This window comes from Acomys minous, assembly GCF_964271855.1.
Source record: "Acomys minous genome assembly, chromosome: 5".
Lineage (NCBI taxonomy): Eukaryota > Metazoa > Chordata > Mammalia > Rodentia > Muridae > Acomys > Acomys minous.
The window spans coordinates 119,238,868-119,260,325 of record NC_140494.1 but is presented as its reverse complement, the minus strand read 5'-3'; the positions used below and the strand labels follow the sequence as shown (position 1 = coordinate 119,260,325).

General features: G+C 48.2%; 1 protein-coding gene across 3 annotated transcripts in view; it reads left to right on the top strand.

The window, feature by feature from the left end:
- Positions 1-21,458, top strand: part of THSD4 (thrombospondin type 1 domain containing 4) — a 555,462-nt gene that overhangs the window by 517,060 nt on the left and 16,944 nt on the right. For all 3 annotated transcript variants that reach the window (XM_084782532.1, XM_084782533.1, XM_084782534.1), the window contains 7 exons: positions 1,055-1,230; positions 3,913-4,009; positions 7,283-7,558; positions 15,637-15,766; positions 16,646-16,850; positions 17,403-17,576; positions 20,957-21,130. In XM_084782532.1, coding sequence (XP_084638658.1) covers positions 1,055-1,230; positions 3,913-4,009; positions 7,283-7,558; positions 15,637-15,766; positions 16,646-16,850; positions 17,403-17,576; positions 20,957-21,130 — 1,232 coding nt within the window. The remainder of the gene's footprint in view (positions 1-1,054; positions 1,231-3,912; positions 4,010-7,282; positions 7,559-15,636; positions 15,767-16,645; positions 16,851-17,402; positions 17,577-20,956; positions 21,131-21,458) is intronic.

The following is a 21,458-nucleotide window of genomic DNA, read 5'->3' as shown; positions in this document are numbered from 1 at the left end:
GGCTCAGTATATAAGGCACTTTCCACATAGCCATGAGGATGAGAGTCTAGATTGACAGAACTCAGGTAAATTCTGGAGGCAGGCTGTGGAGATGGGAGCCCCAGAAAAGCCAGCCACACTAGCCACATCCAAGGCCTGGGGTTAGTTGAGAAATCCTGCCTCAGTGAATACAATTGCGACTAATTGAGGAAGGCTCCCGGCATCAACCTCCAGGCTTACACACACACACACACACACACACACACATGCACAGAAACACACGTACATATGCATGGGGGGGAAAAAAACAAAACGAACTCAGAGAAATCAGGAATGGAATTTTAAAAAAAAGAATAAAAAGGACCAGAAAGACCAGAAAATTGTGTGGCCCTCTTGGCTTTGCCGATGTTGACAGGCATGGGTCAGAATTAAAAGGAAGGCTAGGTCACTGTTGGGAAGCATGCAGTCAGAATTAATGTGGCCCTGCAAGGAGAAAGGCAAACACTATAAATGTAACAAAATATCTATATTCACCAGTGAGACTCACTGGCTGCTGAGAAATGGTGGGGAGAGGGACAGATCAGAGCTTGTGAGTCCCTTATAAAAAGTGTGCCTAAGCCCCTGCTGCCTGTGGTCCTGAGGTGATGTTGAGCCAATGTTAACATAACTTCCTGTTTTACAGGAAAAGCCAGGACTCTCAACTCTTTTTTATGTGAAATCTTCTAATTCTTAAATTTACGCTTTATTATACTGAAAGCAAAACAAAACAACAACAACAACAAAACAGTACATAGGCTGGAGGGTACAAGCCCTCCACCTCAGTAGTGACACATGATATATGTCCTCCCCCATGCCTCATTTCTCCTCTTGAGGTCTTGCCCCCCCTGTGTTTTACACCCTTTTCTCCCAGACACTCCATCCTTTTCTTTCAAGTTCCCGTGGAAGGGAACGGTTGCTCTCAAACTCTGTGTACACCCCGGGGCCATTAGATGAGTGATGACTTGGGTACTCAAATCACTTTCTTGTGCCTACTCTGAGCTCACCAGAGAAACCATCTCGTCTGTCTCCTCCACAGCCTTACGAAGTCGCTCTGGGCGCTCCATCATCAATGGGAACTGGGCGATCGACCGCCCGGGGAAGTACGAGGGCGGAGGGACGATGTTCACCTACAAGCGACCGAATGAAATCTCCAGCACTGCTGGGGAGTCCTTTTTGGCTGAAGGTCCCACTAACGAGATCCTGGATGTCTATGTGAGTTTGGGCATTTTGGGGTTACCCTCTGGGTTTGGGGGCTCCTATTGCTTCCAAGGTACACACGCTAAACAAAGAAGCAACATGTCTTTGCCCGGGCTGCATAAAAATCACTTGAGAAGCCCATTCGAGGGGCTCCTTCCAATGCTTGGCACTGGTCTTTGATATTTATCCCTGAATGTTCGAGGCTCGCAGAAACCATAAACTCTACCAGGTGCCTTATTACCCTCGGAGTTTATGGACCCAGTAAAACCAATTTTACTTGTTGAACCGAATCAGAGGCAAACAAATCCCGTTTCATGAGCCCTGGAGCTCCTCCAGGCTCTTTCCTCCCAATGCTAATTTGGCATGTTTTCTTTTATGGCAAAAGAAAGTGCCAAGCGCAAAGCAGCCCACGGGCTCAACCTTCTCAATTCCATCAAGGCAAATGGAGAAGGTACACTCCCAGCAACCTCAGCTTTAGCTGCAGTACAAGTGCCCCGCTTCACACACACACACACACACACACACACACACACACACACACACACACTACTTTACCTGAAGCCAGAATATTCAACCGCCCAAGAGTTGTTTTTAATGGTCTTTAAAAAAAAAAAAAAAGGAAACTACTAATGTGTCCTGAGGCATACAGTCTATAAAGTGCCTGTCTTGCAAGCATGAGAATCCGAGTTCCCACCTCAACACCCATGTAAAAGATGGGCGTGGTGACATATGTCACCCAAAACGATGGAGCCAGAAACACTCAGAGGATCCCTGGGACTCGCTGGCTGGCCAGCCTAGCCTAACAGGTGAGGCTCGGGCCCCAGTGAGAGACCCTGTCTCAGACAGCACTGGGGCTCAGCTCCTACACACACACACACACACACACACACACACACACACACACACACACACATACACACACACGAAGCCACTGGAACCCGAAAGGATGAGGAACCAGAGGATGATGAGAAACAAAAGCTTAAGGTAAATACACAGATACCTACCAGCCCCATGCTGGTCCCCAACAGTGTTTGCTGTTTAGAAGTAGCATCTCCCAACCCTGCCGTTCTCATCTGTTCCTCTTGAGGGGTTGTTGGCTAGAAGCTACAAAAGTAAACCTTGTTTTACTTCACTTGGGGTGTTTCCTGTGAGTCATCCCCTCGGTTGGTCGACTCTGGGTAAATTTGAATGGTATCAGAGGTGGAGGCTCTGCCTGGGAGCCGCCTCCCATGGGTGGTCTAGGAAAGGTGGCCAACAAGAACCCCATAAACAGTACCGGGCTTTCAGTGGCAGCATCGGGAGGGCAGAAGGGAAAACAGAATGGGTGCCAGGGGAACCGAGAGGGTGGCAGGAGGTAGCAAGGACCCGCAGTCACACAGCTGTGTCCCTCAGGGGTCCCGTACTCAGCCCCATCTTTTCTGCAGTGCCAATGGGTTGGTCTTACCTCCTGCTGTGAGGAACTGAGTGCCTCTGGCATCTGCCTACCTCTGGGTGAGTGGCAGCGGGTAAAAACACATTCCACAAGCTGGGAGAAGGCAAGAGGTGTGTCATGAGTAGGAAAGACAGCTCTAGTGCAGACATGACTTGGGGGGAGGGTACAGGCAGGGCAACAAGACCCCAAAAACCAGCCACGATTTCCCTCTGTCCCCTTGATGGAGAAATTAAAACAAGGCATCTAGAGACTGCGTCTGGGTTGCACAACTGCTCGGCGAGAGCCACTTTACAGAGCAGAAATATCAACAAGGCAGTGTCCCCTTGCTTGGTTCCCGACTCTGTCGTAGATGTTAGTGCTATTGCTCCAGGCTTCCCATCCCCCTGCCTTCTGCCATAACAGCTGTGAGCCTAGGAAGGCCTGGTAGAGCGGGATTACTCCTGTTGGCCTTGTTCACTTAGGCTGTGCCTCTGTCCCAGACCTCTGCAGCCCACACAGCTTCCTGTTTGCCATCCTACTTACTTGTATTTTTATTGTTTGTTCATTTATTTTTTTTATCATTGTTCCCTCAAAGACTATGACCTAGGCAGACTTATATTTTTTTATATGTGTTTTTGTTTTTGTTTTTGGTCAGGGTTTTGGTTTTCCACTCCATTTCATTATAGTTCTGGGGCTTTCTGTGAGTGAAAATTGAGTGAGCCCCAGGCAACCTACAAGGGAAAGGACTGAGGGCCAGGGCAGACCTTGAGCCAACCAGCCTTGCTTGCCTACGAAAAAACATTCAAGGGCCCTCGCTGTTCTAGGCTAGCCCTGCTCGGGAGCTCTGTTCCTTGTTTGCTTGGCTCTGTGTCACCACCTAGTGCTCAAACATTTAGAGGCCACAGTTCCAAGGCCCTGGCTGAAAGTGGCTGCCAGCCATGGCTTCTCCTAGTGTAGATCTCTCCAATTTGGACTTTATAAAACCTTAACTTTTATCTTCATAAGATCTTGATCACTCGCTCACTTTTCTTCTGACTCATATTGACATAAAGTCTTTAAATCTTCGAGAGCAGCTCACAAGAAGCCACCGGACGTAACCTCATCTAACGGGGACACACGTGTGTGGCTGTAACCAGACGAGAACTTGCTGATTTAAGTACATTACCACTTACACTATCGAGACCCAGGCCAGCAGGAAAGGGGTGTGTGTGTGTGTGTGTGTGTGTGTGTGTGTGTGTGTGTGTGTGTGTGTTTGGGCTGCGGTGACACTGACTTTGTGTCCTCAGATGATACACCAGCAACCCAACCCAGGGGTCCACTACGAGTACGTGATCATGGGGAACAATGCCATCAGCCCACAGGTGCCACCGCACAGGAGACCAGGTAAAGCCTCTTGTTTTGCCACCAAGCATCCTGAGTCTCTTTCTCTTAAAGCGCTCTCTCTCTCTCTCTCTCTCTCTCTCTCTCTCTCTCTCTCTCTCTCTCTCTCTCTCTCTTGTGGCCCCACCTTCTGGGCCCTGACCAGTGCAGAGAAAACCTTGGCCACACATTTCAAGCTAGTGGACTTGGCATTACAACATGCTTCGCCATTTTGCGTCTTGCTGATGGGCTGTTTCGCTCACTTGATGCTAAGCCAGGGTTAGACATCCTGCCCCGACATCTCAGATGGTTTTACTGGCTTCCTTTTGCTGCTGCAGCAAATGACCTTCCAGCCGGCAGCCTAGAAAAGATACAGAGAGCGTTTCTTACAGTTCTGAAGAGGTCAGAGGTCTAAAAAGCCTTTCACGAGGCCAAAACCAAGGTGCTCCAGACAGAATCCATTCCTCTCCTGTTTTGCCTTCTTGAAACCTCAGCCTCTATGACTTCTGACCCCTTCCTCCACCTCAAAAGCTAACACAGCGCACACTTCAAGTCTCACCCCTCCCTGGGTTTCACTGTCCCATCTCCTCTGGTTCTCAGTCACCCGTCTCTTCCTATATAAGGGCGCCTGCGAACACATCAGGCCTGGGTAGCTCCTTCCTGCCCACCTAAAAATGGCTCTAAAATAGCACCAGGGCTGTAGACCCAGCAAGAGAAAGACTGGGGCACAGATCTCCAGAGAGAACTTAATTGCCAGGTGGGTGTGTGGGCCGCCACACCCACCTGCAGATCCAGCTCTCATTGGCCGAGGCCACCCCAGAGCAGGCATGCTGGCTACAGTAGCTGTAGCTGTGCACTCTGGGTTCAGCTGAGAGACCTTGCCTTGAGTCCAGTGAAGAGCAATCAAGGAGACTCGGGATATCAACCTCTCGGGCCTCCACATGCATTGCACAAGCACTCTTAACATGTATGCCTTCACATACATGTAAACACATGTAAACATATGTACACATACTCAAAGAGAAGAAAGTAATAATAACATAAATTAAAACAAAACAAAAACAAAACAAACAAACAAAGCATCAGCCTTTAACTCCCTTTTCCTCCCAGAGGGAATCTCTCTTAACAGTGCAATGGATCTGCCACACCCCTTTCTATTCAAATACAGTCTGCAGATAATCTGAGCCTTTGTCAACATACCAAGTATCATTGTTTGCCGTTAGTCAACTTAAAACCAGCCTAAACATCACGCTCTTCTGAGGTCGCCCAAACATTCCCTCTCGGTCCACCCAGAGGCCGTACACACATGATGGGTGTTCATGAGCACACATACATGCAGCAAGCATGAGGAAGGGCCCTGGCATCTAGGATGGGCTAAAGTGATGGCTGCAGCACTAGCTCCACCGAGGCACTCACAGGAGTGGCCTCATGGAGCCTTCCAGCTTGTGCTGGGGGCAAAGACTAGAGGGCGGGACCTGAGAGCTGACACCTAGTCTCAGCCAGATGTGCTCTGCTCCAGGGACATTGTGGGGTGCACACTGGGGTCCTTGGTGTTCAGGAAATGCAAAGCCTCGGGGCCCCATTGGTAATATCTCTGGCTGAAAAGGCCTTCTCTGCTGTGCCCTCGCCCTGTCCCCCACTGCTGCTTGTGGAAACTCTGCTTTATTCTTCCTGAGAACCCAGGTTTGTACTGTGCTAAGGGAGAGGCCTCTTCTAACCAAACAGCTTTCATTTTATCTGTCAAAATGAAAGTAAGTGGGGCTGGAGAGATGGCTCAGAGAGGCTAAGAGCACTGGCTGCTCTTCCAGAGGTCCTGAGTTCAATTCCCAGCACCCACGTGGTGGCTCCCAGCCATCTGTAATGGAGTTCAATAACCATTTCTGGTGTGCATGAAAACATTGTGCTCATATACATAAGAAAGAAAGAAAGAAATCATTTTTTTAAGCAAAAAAAAAAAATTCTAAGAGCCTAGCTACCTGTCAGACACGAAAAAGGGAAACACAAAGAGTTCCCATACCTCAAAAGTGGCCTGCCACAGGGAGCTGCACACGTGTGTGTCCACGTGTGTACAAACCCAAGTCTATGCATTTTTGTTCAGCAGACATTCAGTTGTACCACCGTGTTAGCACATGTCTATGTTGCACCCTTCTTTTATTTCATTTCATAAGTGTGCTGTGATGTCACTGAATTTTTACTGTCCGTAGACACTGAAGTCTGTTGTCTTGCTACTTTGTAGAATATCTTAGTAAGCATATTTCTGTGCGCAGCTTTAAGTAAGAGAATGAGAATGTGTGATAAATATTCTAGAAACTGCGTAAGTAGGTCAGAGAGTATGTGCATTTAAAATTTGGAGCACTGGGGCTGGAGAGATGGCTCAGAGGTTAAGAGCACTGTGTGCTCCTCCAGAGGTCATGAGTTCAGTTCCCAGCAACCACATGGTGGCTCACAGCCATCTATAATGTGATCTGATGCCTTCATCTGGCCTGCAGGTGTCCTAGTATATACATAATAATAAATAAATAAATAAATCTTTAAAAAATAAAATAAAATAAAATAAAAAATAAAGTTTGGAGCACTGATGCCAAACTGCTCTCCAAAAGTTGGCGTCTGTTTGCAAGCTCCGGCATAGTGAAGGAAGTTTATCTTCCAGCAGAGGACTTGGGGACTGAGCTTCCAAACTCTCTAACCCTTTAAGAGGAGATAAAAGAGTCGAGGGTCTCCTAGGCCATGTTTTCATAGGTGATACTCTCATTATGAGTCAACTTGGGAGGGTTTGTTTTGTTTTGTTGTCTTGTTTGATGGTGGTGGTTTTGTTTGTTTGTTTATTTTTGGTATGGCTTTTGGCTGTTTGTATGTTTGTGAGTGCAGGACTGTCTTCCCATGGCCTTTGATTTTCTTTTTTCTTTTCTTTTCTTTTTTTTTTTTGGTGTATGAGTATTCTGTTGTGTACCACATGTGTACCTGGTGTCCCAGGAGGCCAGAAGTGGGTGTTGGAGTTCTTGGCACTAGAGTCATAGATGATTAGGAGGCACCATGTGTGGGTGCTGGGAATTAAACCTGGGTGCTCGACAAAAGCAGTAAGTGTTCTTAACCACTCCAGCCAGCCCCCTTCTTACTGATTTTTAATAATGTTTTAAATGTGAGAGAAATGAGTATTTCCTTTAAAAAAAAATACCACTGTGATTTCAAATGGGCTCCTGTTGCATCTGTCCAGTGGCAAAGCTGTCTCTTTTTTCGTCCTTTTTCAACTCAATATCTAAAGGAATCTCACTTCTATGTGTGTGCTGCCTCTCCTAGGAGAGCCTTTCAATGGGCAGCTGGAAGCGGAAGGTAGAAGCCAGGAGGACAGAGAAGAGAAAGAGAAGAGCCAGGAGAAGGAAGACACACATGCCGTGGCCCCTGAAGTGTTCACCTCAGACTCCACACAGACCTTCCCAGTCAGGCATCCTGAGCGGTTCCCTTCCCACCGACCAGACAACTTGGTGCCCCCAGCACCGCAGCCCCCCAGGCGAAGCCGGGACCACAACTGGAAGCAGCTGGGGACCACAGAGTGCTCCACCACCTGTGGGAAAGGTAAGCCTGTGGGAAAGCCCCAACAAGGGAGATAAGGGAGGGGCCCGGCAAAAGAGCCAGCCCCTCACCTGTCTGAACCACCTGTGATATGACATGCCGTGTTAGAGGTTCCCAAGATAACCCGCAGGCTCGTCCGGTAGTGAGACTTAAAGATTCGGAAGACTTGTGTCCACATCCCTGTTTATCACAGCGGAAGAATACCACTTCAAGTGAGCAAGTGAACAAGTGGGCACGTGGGCCAAGTCCAGGGAACCAGCTTTCCAGCTGTCCCCTTCCAGCAGAGCCACACGGAATCTTCCACCAGTGAACTGTGACAGTTCATGCTAAATACTGCTAACCAAAGATGCTCACCAAAGCTTTGGTACACAGGTGTTTACATAAGTATTCCACAGGCCTCACCCTAGCACCCCAGAGGTCACATTGACACAGTAAACCAAGGCATCAAACACACAGAAGCAGCCATCCACTATCACGCCAGGCCTTCATGGCTCAAGATCTCAAGCATAGGAAACACTCAGGCAGAGTGGTACCATCCCCCAGGTTTGTGTCCCAACAAACACATGCAATTAAAGTGGGGGTAAAATGGCAGGGAGAGATGGCTCAGAGGTTAAGAGCACTGACTGCTCTTCCAGAGGTCCTGAGTTCAATTCCCAGCAACCACATGATAGCTGACAACCATCTATAATGAGATCTGGTGCCCTCTTCTGCCATGCAGATATATATGCAAGCAGAGCACTGTATACATAATAATAAATAAATAAATCTTTAAAAAAAAAAAGCCAGGCAGTGGTAGTGCAGGCATTTAATCCCAGAACTCTGGTGGCAGAAGCAGGTGGATCTCTGTCTTCAAGGCCAGCCTGGTCTACAGAGTGAGTTCCAGGACAGCCACGGCCGCTACAGAGAAACTATGTCTCTAAAAACAAAACAGAAGAAACAAACAAGCAAAAACAGCCAGCACTTGAGCAACATAGATATGCCAAGTTGAGCTTTTCCTGTGACTATATTGTCATCAATAATCAGAGACCATAGCCACATACTTCAGAGTCTAGAAGTTGACAAATCAAGTTTGTAGATGGCTGGTGTGAATCCCACTCTCAAATCTAAAGATTTTGGGAGGGCAGGAAAGAACATATTCGGAGTTTTACGCACATTACCTTTCATTTTCATCTGCCCCTGATAACAATGCTAATCCCAGGTTCATCCAGTGTCCCAACACAGTCAGCTAGACCCACCAGAGAAAAATCCCCTCACCTAACTACGTCAGATGGATTAACTGTCGCAACAAGGGAGCCCACATGCCAGAGGCAGCATGCAGCCTCTCCCCAAGGAAAAAGCAGATTGGAGTTGAAGAGAAAGATGGAGTTTCAGTGGAGCAAAACATGGCTGTAGTTTTATATGAAGGTGACATGTGTGAAGGCGTCCATGTCAGGCCTAGACAGTAACCAGGGTCCTTCCCTTAGCAACTCCAAAGTCCAGAGAGATGTGAAAGTGGTGTCTGGAAACCCTTGTGTGAAGGTTGGGCCCCTTGGTCTGCCTCTGTTTCAAGGTGACTTGAGGTTCACCTTGCAAGGAAACACCCCTGAGCTTCATAGTTGTAATCTTCTCCCTATAGAGGATGAGGGCATCTCACTCTGTTGTTGCCCTGAAATAGTCATTCTCTGAGGAGATGTCACTATGGAAACAAAGGCTGTGCCCTGCCCCAAGCTTTCTAAGGTTGTGTGATCCACCCCAGACATTGACTTGATGATTAGCATTTTTTTTTTCTCTTCAAGAGGCTTGAATCTGGGCTGGGGAGATGATTCAGTATGTCAGAACACTGGATGTACAAGCATGAGGACCTGGGTTCAAATCCCAAAACCCAAGTAAAAGTTAGATGCATCGGGGCTGGAGTGATGGTTCAGTGGTTAAGAGCATTGGCTGCACTTCCGGAGGTCCTGAGTTCAATTCCCAGCGCCCATATGGTGGCTCACAACCATCTATAGTGTGATCTGATGACCTCTTCTGGTGTGCAGGTGTACATGCAAAAAGAACACTCATATACATAAAATAAATAAATAAATCCTTTTTTTAAAAAAATTGGACACACAGCATAAACATCTTTTATCTCGGTACCCTACAGAGAGATGGGATGCAGAGACATGAAAATCCCGGGAGCTCCTATGCTACCTCTCCTGGCATAAACAGCAGAAAACAAGAAAGAAAATCTGCCTGAAACAAGGCAGAAAATGAGGACCAACATCCAAGGTTCTCCTCTGACATTTATATATGTGAACACACACACACACACACACATAGAGGGAGTCTTAGATCTGAGGGTATCTTTTTCAAAAGAGCCCTGGCCTAATGGCTTCTGAGACTAGAATTTAAAGTCTTCGGTTCTCTGCTTATCAAAGAGGGGTGGGAGGGCTGGGGTGGGTGGCTGGAGTTTTCCAGTCCCAAAGCCTTGATGATTCCATCTGGTGATTGGAGAATGAGTTTACGAGCTCTCGCTCTCACTATTACACCCATTTTGTTGTGCTCAAACTGCATGAGCAGAGGGAATGTGGCCTGAAGAGTGACTGAACTGCCTTCTATTGTAAGCTTGTCAGGGAAAACGAGATCCTGTAGACTGTGTCTTGACAGAGTCAGACAGCTAGAGATAATTCTGCCAAAAGGCCAAAATCATTTTAATAAGATTGTATCCAAGGACTTATAGAGATAAGCAGAGTGTCTCAGCACTGACAAGGGAAACTGAGATCCAAATGGACTATTCTCCAACTTTTCTGCCACTTATGAATTGGTGCGGTGCCCAGATATCTCAGATGAAAACTGTCACTGTGTGATTTGCAATCCAGAGTGATGTGTGTAGAGGATTCTTCCCCCGCTCTGTCTAGGGGCCAGGCGATCTTGACTTGTGGGCATAGTGAGCCAAGAGCAGTGTGTAACCCTGCCACGGCTCCCCAGGAGGGTGCTACGTGTTCATCCAGGTGGTCTTTCAGCAGGACTTTCTGTAAGAGGCATGATGGGGAAACACTGTAAAATCACAGGTTCTGGTCGTCTGTGACTCTCTCCTTCCCCCTCCCCTCCCCCCTCCCCCTCCCTCTCCCCCCCTCCTCCTGCCTCCGTCTCCCTCCTTTACTGTCCTCGGGCGTCGGACCAGCACACTCCTCTTCATACTCCATGTGAGTCCCATTGCTGTGACAAAAAACCTGACAAGAAGCGAAGGAAGGAAGGGTTTGCTGTGGGTCACAGTTGAGGGTACGGTCCATCATGGTACGAAGTCACCGCAGCAGAAGCTTGGAGCAGCAGGTCACACGGCACCCACAGTCAGGAAGCAGAGAGCCGTGAACGCTTGCATTGGGCCTCCTTTCCCCTTTGTATTCCGTCTAAGACCCAAACCTGGGGAATGGCACTGCCCACGGTAGGAGTGGGTCTTCCCACCTTTGTTAACTTAATCTCGATATCCCCTCACAGACATGCTTAGAAGCTGGTCTCCTAGGTGGTTTTCCAAGGTTATAATATTAACTGTCATATATTCCAAGCCCCAGGTTAGGCGTCCCTTCTACTGTGGAGCCTGCCTGACTCCACATGGTTCGGGTAAGGACTCTTTCTGGGGGACTCACAGCTGTTCAGGACACATTCCTCCGTTGGCTGAAATGTCTCCCCGAGTTTCCACTTCACAGGCTCAGTGCTCAGCGTCATGGTGAGCACATGGTATTTCTCTGTGAGAGCTCCTCAGCTGTTTCCTGGGTAAATCCATGTATTGTTACCACGTGTTAAATGTACAGTGTAAACTATTAGAGAAGGCACAAGAGTGGTGTTTATGTCTTTATTACTCTTGCCTTTTCCCATGCCCTGGGAATTTGCTTTTCTAAAGAATGTGAGCCTGCCAAAAGTTATATGCACCACATGTGTAAAGTTCCCAAAGAGGCCACAAGAGGGCATCATATCCCCTGGAACTGGCATTATAGGTGGTTGCGAAACAACCATGTGGATGCTCTGAGCTGAACCAAGATCCTATGGAAGAGCACCACATACTCTTTAACTGCTAAGCCATCTCTCCAGTCCAAAGAATGCAAATTTATGTATCCAAATTAAATCATGTTTTCTTTTTACATCACACACACACACACACACACACACACACACACACACACACACACCAGAATGTGAAGTATGAAATGTAGCGTTCACACGACCCGTTTCAAATGTGTAGCCTCTACATACCCACGCCCATGTGTGCACACATATGCCAGACTTGGCATTTGCTGCTCTGGGTGTCTTAGGTGACATACACTTCTTTTCCCTGCAAACAGCACTGGCTCTGAAGCCAGAGAGTTTCTGAAGAGGTGCCTTGAAAATAAAGCATGAGTGGAGATGCGTTGTCCCCTCCTCTTCCATGTGACAAAACAGCGAGAGCCAGCAAAGGCTTCCTTTGCTCCTCCAGGAAGCATTTTTTTTTAATTTTTAATTTTATTTATTTACAATTAATTAACTTTTATTTAATTAATTTTAGCTGCATTGGTGTCTTGCCTGTATGTCTGTGTAATGATGTCATATCTTGGAGATACAGACAGTCATAAGCTGCCATCTGGGTGCTGGGATTTGAACCCTGGTCCTCTGGAATAGCAGTCAGTTCTCTTAGCCACTAAGTCATCTCTCCAGCCCCTCCAGGAGGCATTTTTTATGCTGTGCCATAATATTGTTTTCTACAGAGTTCCTGCTCAAGAGCCTCACAATCAAGTTCAATTTGTTGTCGTTTTAATTAAGTTTACAGCTTTTGTCTTGAGCCACATTCATAGCTACCTTTGGCCACATGCAGCCCTTGGCCCATGGCATGGACACACCTGGAGACCTGTGCTCCGTAAGTGTGATGGCAACAGATATTCGGGGCATGGGCAACGGGACGCAGATAGATAGATGCACAAAGCCTGTGGCTAAACTCAGTCCTCAGCACAGGTGACAAGTGTGCTGGCACTGTGTAGTCATCTGCTACACGATCCAGGTCCCTGCCCTTGAGGGGTCATCAGCTGTCCCTCACAAACCCCCTCATAGACACCCCCAACCCCCTGGTGAAACTCACTAACCTGTGCTTCTCACCTGTATATCTACCGTTTGGAAAATGCTTTCAGCAGCGTCCTACCAACCAAGACTTCATCCTCTCGGGAAGGCCCCCAAGAGTGGCCCTTGATCACTACGGCCATCAGCCATCGTGCCCAGGCCTCTGCCAGTCTCCTGGGTTGGCTCTCTTGGTTCTTGTATTTCCAAGTCTGGGGTGACTCAGTTTTCTCTTGATTCTTCTTTTGTCTAACTCTATAGTGTCTCACAGACCTCAACACTGTTCCTCAAGTTCCTCTTCCATTCCCAGCATGCCATGCTTCTGTATTGATCAATATGGCTGCGTGCAAGCCAGGACAACAATCTCTGGTTCATCTGCTACCTGAAGCCCAGCCAGCATCTGCCCCACCACCCTGCCCTTGCTTGTTAGCAGCTAGAGGAATCATTTCATCGCAGTCTTGATCAATGGGAGAACTCCATCCAGGTGACATGCCAAGCGACAGTATCCCTTTCTGCAGATTCTAAAGCTAATCCAAAGAAAGAAACCATTGCAATCACCAGAGGCAAAAATTATAAAGCTGATATTTTTCTCAGCCTCGGAGAGACAAAGAGCCTCTGGTCTCATTTTATTTGGTACCTTTCCACGGAGCTGGACCGTGGACAATGGGCAATGCATGTAAAAGTGGTCAAACGGGAGGGGAGGTAAGCAGTGGCCATCTGCCAGGCAACCTCAAGCAAGACCCATCTTTCCAGGCACAGAACAACCCTACAGTATCCTATATCGTTTGTGCTAAATGTATTAGGTTTCCCCTTCTGTGAGTGCCAAGCAGTTGGGGTACCTTACTTTTGCTTTACAATCCACAAAGCGGTAAGTGGAAAACAGAAACCCCGTGTGGTCTAGAAGGAAAGAAAAAGGCTACCTAAGATCTTTACCTAATCCCCTAATAGCCGAGTTTCAGAGGCACACTGCGGGCTGCGGATCGAGTCGTATTCATCTTTGTGACTTTAGCACAATGTGCTTAATGTTGCTTGGATTTAATTTAAAACCATCTCCTGGGCTGGGGAGATGGCTCCGCAGTTAAGAGCACTGACTGCGCTTCCTGAGGATCCAGATTCAATCTCCAGCACCCACATGGCTGCTGACAACTGTCTGTGACTCAAGTTCCAGGGGATCTGACACTGGCTTCTGGGCTGTGGGGCCACTGCACAGATGTGGTGCACAGACATACTTGCAGCCACATAAAGAATAAATCAATCTTAAAACTTTTTAATAAAAATATAGCCTATGGAAGGGATGTAGGCATGTTGCTGAGCAAAGTTTAATACCAAAAGGGGGGGATTGCTATTAATTTTATAGTCACAACTGCTTTTAACTCAGCTGAAAGCTGGACTTAACTGGCGCTTTCTGAACAGTGGCTTTGAGTTGTGGCTGTGTATACATCTTTACTGCCACAGTGATTTAAGCACACAATCATCTCAGGTGCAAAACTCTCTTACAAGCTGTAATGTCTCTTATACAAGCTACCCTCTGTCTCAGGGCATGACATGAGGCCAGCTTGAAGGATCCCTGATGTGTCACATCCCTGATGGATAACCCTGAGACACTTCTGTTAAAAGTAATGGCTGAGCTTGTGACTATCACTTACTCTCATCCTCTTGAGCAGCCATGTGGCTGCGCATCTGCAGCCATCCATTGTGAAGGGACATTTCTCTGACTAGAACAGAGTAAAAGATGGGAATAATCATAAGTGTTTAGAAGGCAGATCGAGCCGGATGGTGGTGGCGCACACCTTTAATCCCAGCACTCGGGAGGCAGAGGCAGGCAGATCGCTGTGAGTTCGAGGACAGCCTGGTCTACAGAGTTAGTCCAGGACATCCAAGTCTACACAGAGAAACACTGTCTCAGGAAGAAGAAGAAAAAGAAGAAGAAGGCAGATTGATGCTCTGTCACTTTAGAGGTGACACTGAGAACAGTCGTAGGTTCCCATAGAATCTAACATCTCCTCAGCCATGGGGTTTTTAACTGGATTTATATTACCACAGATGGAGTCCCTGTAGGAAGCAGTCAATAATAGGGAGGGTGAGAGTGTAAGGAATCAGAACACGCTATGTATGTGTATAAAACTGTTAAAGAACAAATTTAATGAAAGATTTATTCAAAGGAAATTTAAAAGAAAAGAGCCTTCATGGTACAATTGTAGTGAGTTACAGTTCTTTAAAAAATTTAAAAAAAAAAGTCTGACCAGTTAGAAGCACAGATAAGCGTAGTTTTAAATTAATTACAATGCTCGCCCCCTCCTCCCCCAATTCATAATGACCTCCTGTAACACTCAAGTTCTGGCAGCAGGTGGCAGCAGAGAGAAAGGCAAACAAATTGAGACCTAGACATTTTACCCTTAACTGGCTTTTCATAGAAAATAGTTTGCCATATTAAGGCAATGAAACTAGCCTGTGCATTCAAAACAAAAACATAAAGTAGTTACTAGCTTTCTAGAAAAGCACTGCAAGCTCAGACCTCTGTTAGGTGCTGGGGTTAGTGAGATGAAGCAGAATGACCTGGTACCCAGGACGCACTGCCCCATGGGAAGTGGGCAGGTGGCTGAGAAGCCCAAACTTCACTGTTAGATCTGTGAGTGTGTCACAACGCTCTCTGTAAGCCTTGACTCTCCTCTTGTACTCACACCCAGCTAGCTGGCCAGTGCCAGGCCTGGCCATTTCTCCATTCACAGCTAGACACACCAGGTCACTTTCTCTCTGAAACCTCCTGACAGTCTTGGGGAAAGTTTCTGTTTGTGCCCATCCTCTGCTCACTCCATCGACAGTGAGCTCTTTCACTGTCTCCGTGTGTGTGTGTGTGTGTGTCTATTGCACACCCACAGCCCCCAGCAGAGCTCTGTGCAAACACATCAGAGGGATATGAGACTTGACATCTCTGGTCCTGCATCATCCCTTCATCAACACCCAGACGCCTGAGCATCTTCACCGCAGCCCAGCATCCGAGGGCGTGGACCAGCCTTCAGGCATCTCCCTTGTCATTCCAGGATCGCAGTACCCTATCTTCCGCTGTGTGCACAGAAACACACACGAGGAGGTTCCCGAGAGCTACTGTGACTCCAGCATGAAGCCGACCCCAGAGGAGGAGCCCTGCAACCTCTTCCCCTGCCCAGCCTTGTAAGACACCTCCCTGGCTAGGGCACCTACCATCAGGTCACCTCGGTCGAGAGCTATAAGATCTTAGCTGAGTCTTTTAATTCCGTATAAATTTGATGCGCAAAAACTGACTGGAACTGTGTGTGCAACCCAGACCGCTTAGCAAGCCTGCCTGTCTCTCGGGAAGAAGCGGGGAGCTGATGGTCTGTCGCAAGTCATCAAGCTTATCCGAGAAGCCATCCAAAAAAAAATGGGGGAGACCATAGGACTGAGAACCCAGTGAGGCAGCTTGTAGGTGAGCTGAGCATACAGACAGATGGTGCCAAGGTCGCCTGGAGGAGCCAGGAAGTATGTCTGAGAGAGGTTGGCAGTGGGTTATGGAGTGATAAATGAGACGGTCTCGGGCTGGGACAGCGTTTTTAAAGGTCAAGGCTTGATTTTTAGAGTAAAGGAAAATATAACTTTTATCCAAATATATGCTGAGCACGCGAGCATGTCTCACTCAATAATCATCATGATTAGAGCAGGGAACTAGTGGATGGTAGAGGATGCCTCAAGTGGGATCTCTTGGCTCCCAAGTGAGAGTTATAGGGAAATTGAGTTAATCTGGGGGTGTCGTCGAGGGGTTCTGCTTGGATCACTACATAGACATCGTCTGTACCTTCTCTTTCTATAACTATATACAGAAAGACTCTGAGCAATCTGGTCACAGTAAATAGCATCCCCAAGAGGCTCCCTTAGGGTCACATGACCTTTAGGCATGGCTCTGAGAAGAGGCCCTTCCCCCCCCCCGCCCCCGCCCCCGCCCCCAGCCCCGCCCCCAGTAATTTTGCTGAGTATTCCTGTTAACTGATCTTCTCCCCCTCTCTGACCCTCCCACCCAACCACTCCATGAACCAGCTGGGACATTGGAGAGTGGTCCGAGTGCAGCAAAACCTGTGGCCTGGGCATGCAGCATCGCCAGGTCCTGTGCCGCCAGGTATACGCCAACCGCAGCCTAACGGTGCAGCCCTACCGCTGCCAGCACCTGGAGAAGCCAGAGACCACCAGCACCTGCCAGCTCAAGATCTGCAGCGAATGGCAGATTCGGACCGACTGGACCTCGGTACGGGACGCGCCCCTCCCCTCCCCCGCACTCTGATCCCCACCACCACTTTCCCACCTCCTCCTGTTAGGACCTATGATGCATAACCCTTGGGTAGGGTGGGGAAGGTTTGCTTGCTTGGCCCGTCTGCAAAAACAGTTCAGGCCAACAGCTCAGTAGAGTTCAGGCTAGTGTGCACGGCCTATATCCAGGTGCATGGGTCAGCCTATGTGAACTCTGTGCCCGCAGACTTCACCTGCCCTAAGTGTTAAGAGTAAGTTAGCAACTCCTAGCAGAACCAGTGCCTTCCGGTGTTGTGCTTCCATCCTGGAGATGGAAAGGCTGAGGCCCAGAGCAGGCCACTAAACAGGATGCCATCCGAGAAGGTTCTTAGAGGACCGGGCCATGGAGTTTGCCCATGATCATTTCCTCTCCCAGGAAGTACAGGCATTGCAAGGGACCCAACAATACGAGGTCCTCCTCATGTCATCAGTTGAGGGTCGGGTGACAAAGAATGAGGATACAACACCAAAACCTGTTGGTTTGTTTGTTTTTTGTTTTTTGTTTTTTTAGTGCTCAGTGCCCTGTGGTGTGGGCCAGCGGACCCGAGACGTGAAGTGTGTGAGCAACGTCGGGGACGTGGTGGATGACGAGGAGTGCAACATGAAGCTCCGCCCAAGCGACATCGAGAACTGTGACATGGGGCCCTGTGCGAAGAGCTGGTTCCTCACAGAATGGAGCGAAAGGGCGAGTGTGCCACTGGCAGATATGGGGGGGGGGGGGGGGATCAGCTGTGTCACCGGATTCCCCAGGGGGGCCCCTCAGAGAGACACACTGGTAGCTCAGAATCCCGATGTCGATTCCTTCCCCAGTGAGACGTCAAGAATGTCTATGGCGAAACCGAAGCTCGCCCTGGGAAACCAAAGGGCTCGTAGGCTGCCTGCAGGAGTGCAGGTGATCCCAACACGGCAGCATCGAGGAGACACATGGCAGCTTCCCCTTAGCCGCATACGTGGATCCCCTGTGGTTACTGACCTCGTCAGGGGTCTATTGCTGTGAAGAGACTCCATGACTATGGTGACCTTTATAAAAAGCAGTGTTTCGTTGGGGCTAGCTTACAGTTTCAGAGGTTTAGTCTACTGTTGCCATGGTGAGGGAGCATGGCAGCACACAGACACATGTGCTGCTGGAGAAGTTGGGAGTTCTATATCATCCTCTCTGAGGAATGTGTCAACACTCCAGGGGCCCAGTTGTCCAGTTGTGAATGACTCTTTTTTTTTTTTAAGATTTATTTATTATTATGTATACAGTGCTCTGCCTGCATGTACACCTACGCGCAAGAAGAGGGCGCCAGATCTCATTATAGATGGTTGTGAGCCACCATGTGGTGGTGAGCTGGGACGTGAACTCAGGACCTCTGGAAGAGCAGGCAGTGCTCTTAACCCCTGAGCCATCTCTCCAGTACCCGTGACTGACTCGTATAAGCGGGCTCAGCTGATCTGTTAAGGATGGCTGCTGTTTTGCTCAGAGGACCACCAGCTGTAGCACTAGCTTTGAAAAAAGGCCAGAGATGAACCAGGTTTATAGACTCCTATGAGGACCAAGGGTCTCTGCAGTTAAGGGTGGGGTGTGAAAAAAAAAATACCTTGCCTCTCCCTAGCATTCCATAGATTGAGGGATGATTTGATAGATTCTCTGCCTGGAGTAAGGTTGACGGCATGCAGTGAATTGCAGGCACCCTCCCTGCGTTTTAGTAGCTAAAAGCATGTTACACTTGTCCAGCCTTTCTCAGGGCTGAAAAATACAGCTGACCATCCCACTCACTGGAGAAGCCAGCAGTCAGTTGACTTCATCTGTCAGAGACAGAAAAATAGAATTTCCATGAAAGACAGATTCTGGGGTGGATAGAAGGGTCTTCCAATAGGGTGAAGGCATGAAAGTGGTGAAGATAAGGCTCGTGAGTGGTTGAAATGGTGGATCGCGCATGTCTGTGCCGTGATTTCAAAGACGGTAGGAACTAAAGAGATGGCTCAGTGGGTAAAATGACTGTTGCTCAAGCTTGAGACCCCAGCACCCATATAAAAGCCAGGCATGACATGATAGTGGCATCTGTAACACTAGTTCAGGGGAGCCCATCTGAGCCTATGAGCTCCGGGTTCTGTGAGGGACTTTGACTCAATAGATAAGGTGTAAGGCATTGTGGCGCACACCTTTAATCCCAGCACTCAGGAGGGAGAGGCAGGTGGATCTCTGAGTGCTAGGATACCCTGGTCTACTCAGTGAGTTTCAGGCTAGCCAGGGTTGTGTAATAAGACCCTTCTTACAAAATAAAAATAAATAAATAAAAAGATGGGGAGCAACTGAGGAAGGCACCCATGTTGAACAGTTACGAGAGCCTTAACACTGAACTGTTGCCGGCTCCAGTAGATGCCCCTCATCGGGGCGTGGCTTAGGGATCCCAGGTGTGATTGGGACTCTGTCCCTATTCTGCCTCCCACAGTAGATGTGGCCCATCTTTCAGAAGCACCCCTGGGGAACGGAGAGCAGCTGCGTGTCGCACTGCGTGAGGGGGTGCCCCATCTTCCCGAACTGTTTCTGCTGGCAAGCTTCCAAGACCCGAGAAGCTCCTTTCAAATCTAAATCCGCCATGTTCTCCCCAGCCACTGCTGCAGTAGAGATGCTCTTCCAGGTCCCCTCACTGGGCCCTGACTTGATCTTTGGCCAATTAAGTAGGTGGAGGGCAGAAGCTGAAGTTGTCAGGTGGAAATTATGTAGAAAGAAATATCTGTAGGAATTGAGACAGCAATAAATAACATTTGGTTTACTTTTTGAATATTTATTATCATTATTATTGTTATTACTATTATTATTATTATCATCTGTGTGTATGTGTATGGATGTCATGAGTGTGTGTATATTGTGTGTATGTATATGTGTATGTGCATGTAGCAGTCATCAGCTCAGTGTATCAAGTGGACTTCAGAGGCAAATTCTTTGGGTGGAGGGGAAGCCCTTCTTTCCCCAGAATAAATGATGAGTCTCAGACAGTCATGGTGGAGGGATGGAGTGAGAGAGTCGAGTGTTTATTTCATGAATAAGGCACATTATAAACCTTGGGCAGTGGGAGGGGTTTCAGGAGTGAATGTGTTTGAGTCACTGGGGCGAGGAGTGCCAGGGATACTCCATTTGCGTGCAGCAGCGCAGTGCTATCCTAAGAAGGGGAACACAGCACTTGGTTATCCTACTGGGGGGATCCAGGTACGGAAAAAGGTCATTGGGAGAGCATATATACATACCTACACACACTTATACACACACACACACACACATATACACACACACACACACACACACACACACACACACACACACACAAAATCTTGAGTAACAAAGGAAGGAGTGGGATAGGGAATACCATGTGACTTAGAAGGCTGCAAAGAGTATGTTAAAGGAGCAAGCAAGGACGTTTTAGAGGAAAGGGCATTTGAGGCCAGCCCTGAAGATTTTAGCGTTTCCTGGTGAAGGGAAGGGCATCCAGGAAGAGGGAACCATGTGTTCTCGGAGCCTCTCATGAGGTCAGGAGACTACAGCCACGCTGACTCTGTCTGGAACGGGGTGTGGGGTGGAATGCCGGAACATAAGTCTAGAAGAATGGGTTGGTCTGGAGCACTTAAAATCGATGACTTAGCGAGGCGGTGGTAGCACGTGCCATTAATCCAAGCACTCAGGAAGCAGAGGCAGGCAGATCTCTGTGAGTTCAAGGCCAGCCTGGTCTACAGAGCAAGTTCCAGGACAGCCAGGGATACACAGAGAACCCTGTCTCAAAAAACAAAACAAAACAAAATCAAGAAACAACAAAACAAAAACAAAAATTGATGAATTGTTTGTTTCTAGAATTTCCCGCATAAAGTGTACAAATACTTGTCCATGAGTAAGTAAAACCATAGAAGCCAAAAGTAATAGATAAGGAGGAGACTTCTCCTGTCACAAAGTGTGTCGTGTGTGAGAGAAGTTGTCAGTTATTTATAGAGGAAAGAGTTTGAGGGACAGTAAGTCCTGGGCATCATTTGGAAGTATCCCCAGAACCTGCAGGGGCCCCACTAATATGCCTTCCTTCTGTCTTACAGTGCTCAGCAGAGTGTGGGGCTGGAGTGAGGACACGCTCAGTGGTGTGCATGGCCAACCACGTCAGCAGCCTGCCTTTGGAAGGCTGCGGGAACAACAGGCCAGCGGAGGTTACACCTTGTGACAATGGGCCCTGCACAGGCAAAGTGGAGTGGTTCACAGGTAGCTGGAGTCAGGTGAGTGGCCAAAGCTGAGTACATCTGTCTGTCCCTGTGGAGGGGTTAGAAACCTGTGAAAGCCACTGTGTTCCTGGTGCCTCATTCAGGCAACACGTGTGCCCTTCCTGTGTGCTCATGTAAGCATCTTGTTCAGCCAGCAAGACTCAATGTGCACCTACTGTGTGCTCACTTAAGCACTTGAGCTATTTGCAATGAACAAAACCAATATCTCTGCCTCAGGGAATGACCATGCGTAGCCAAGGGCCTGACATACAGCGCATGCAGCAGGCAGCCGCCACTGCTGTGTCACTGTCATTAATAAAGCTGGTTTGTCAGTACTTGACAA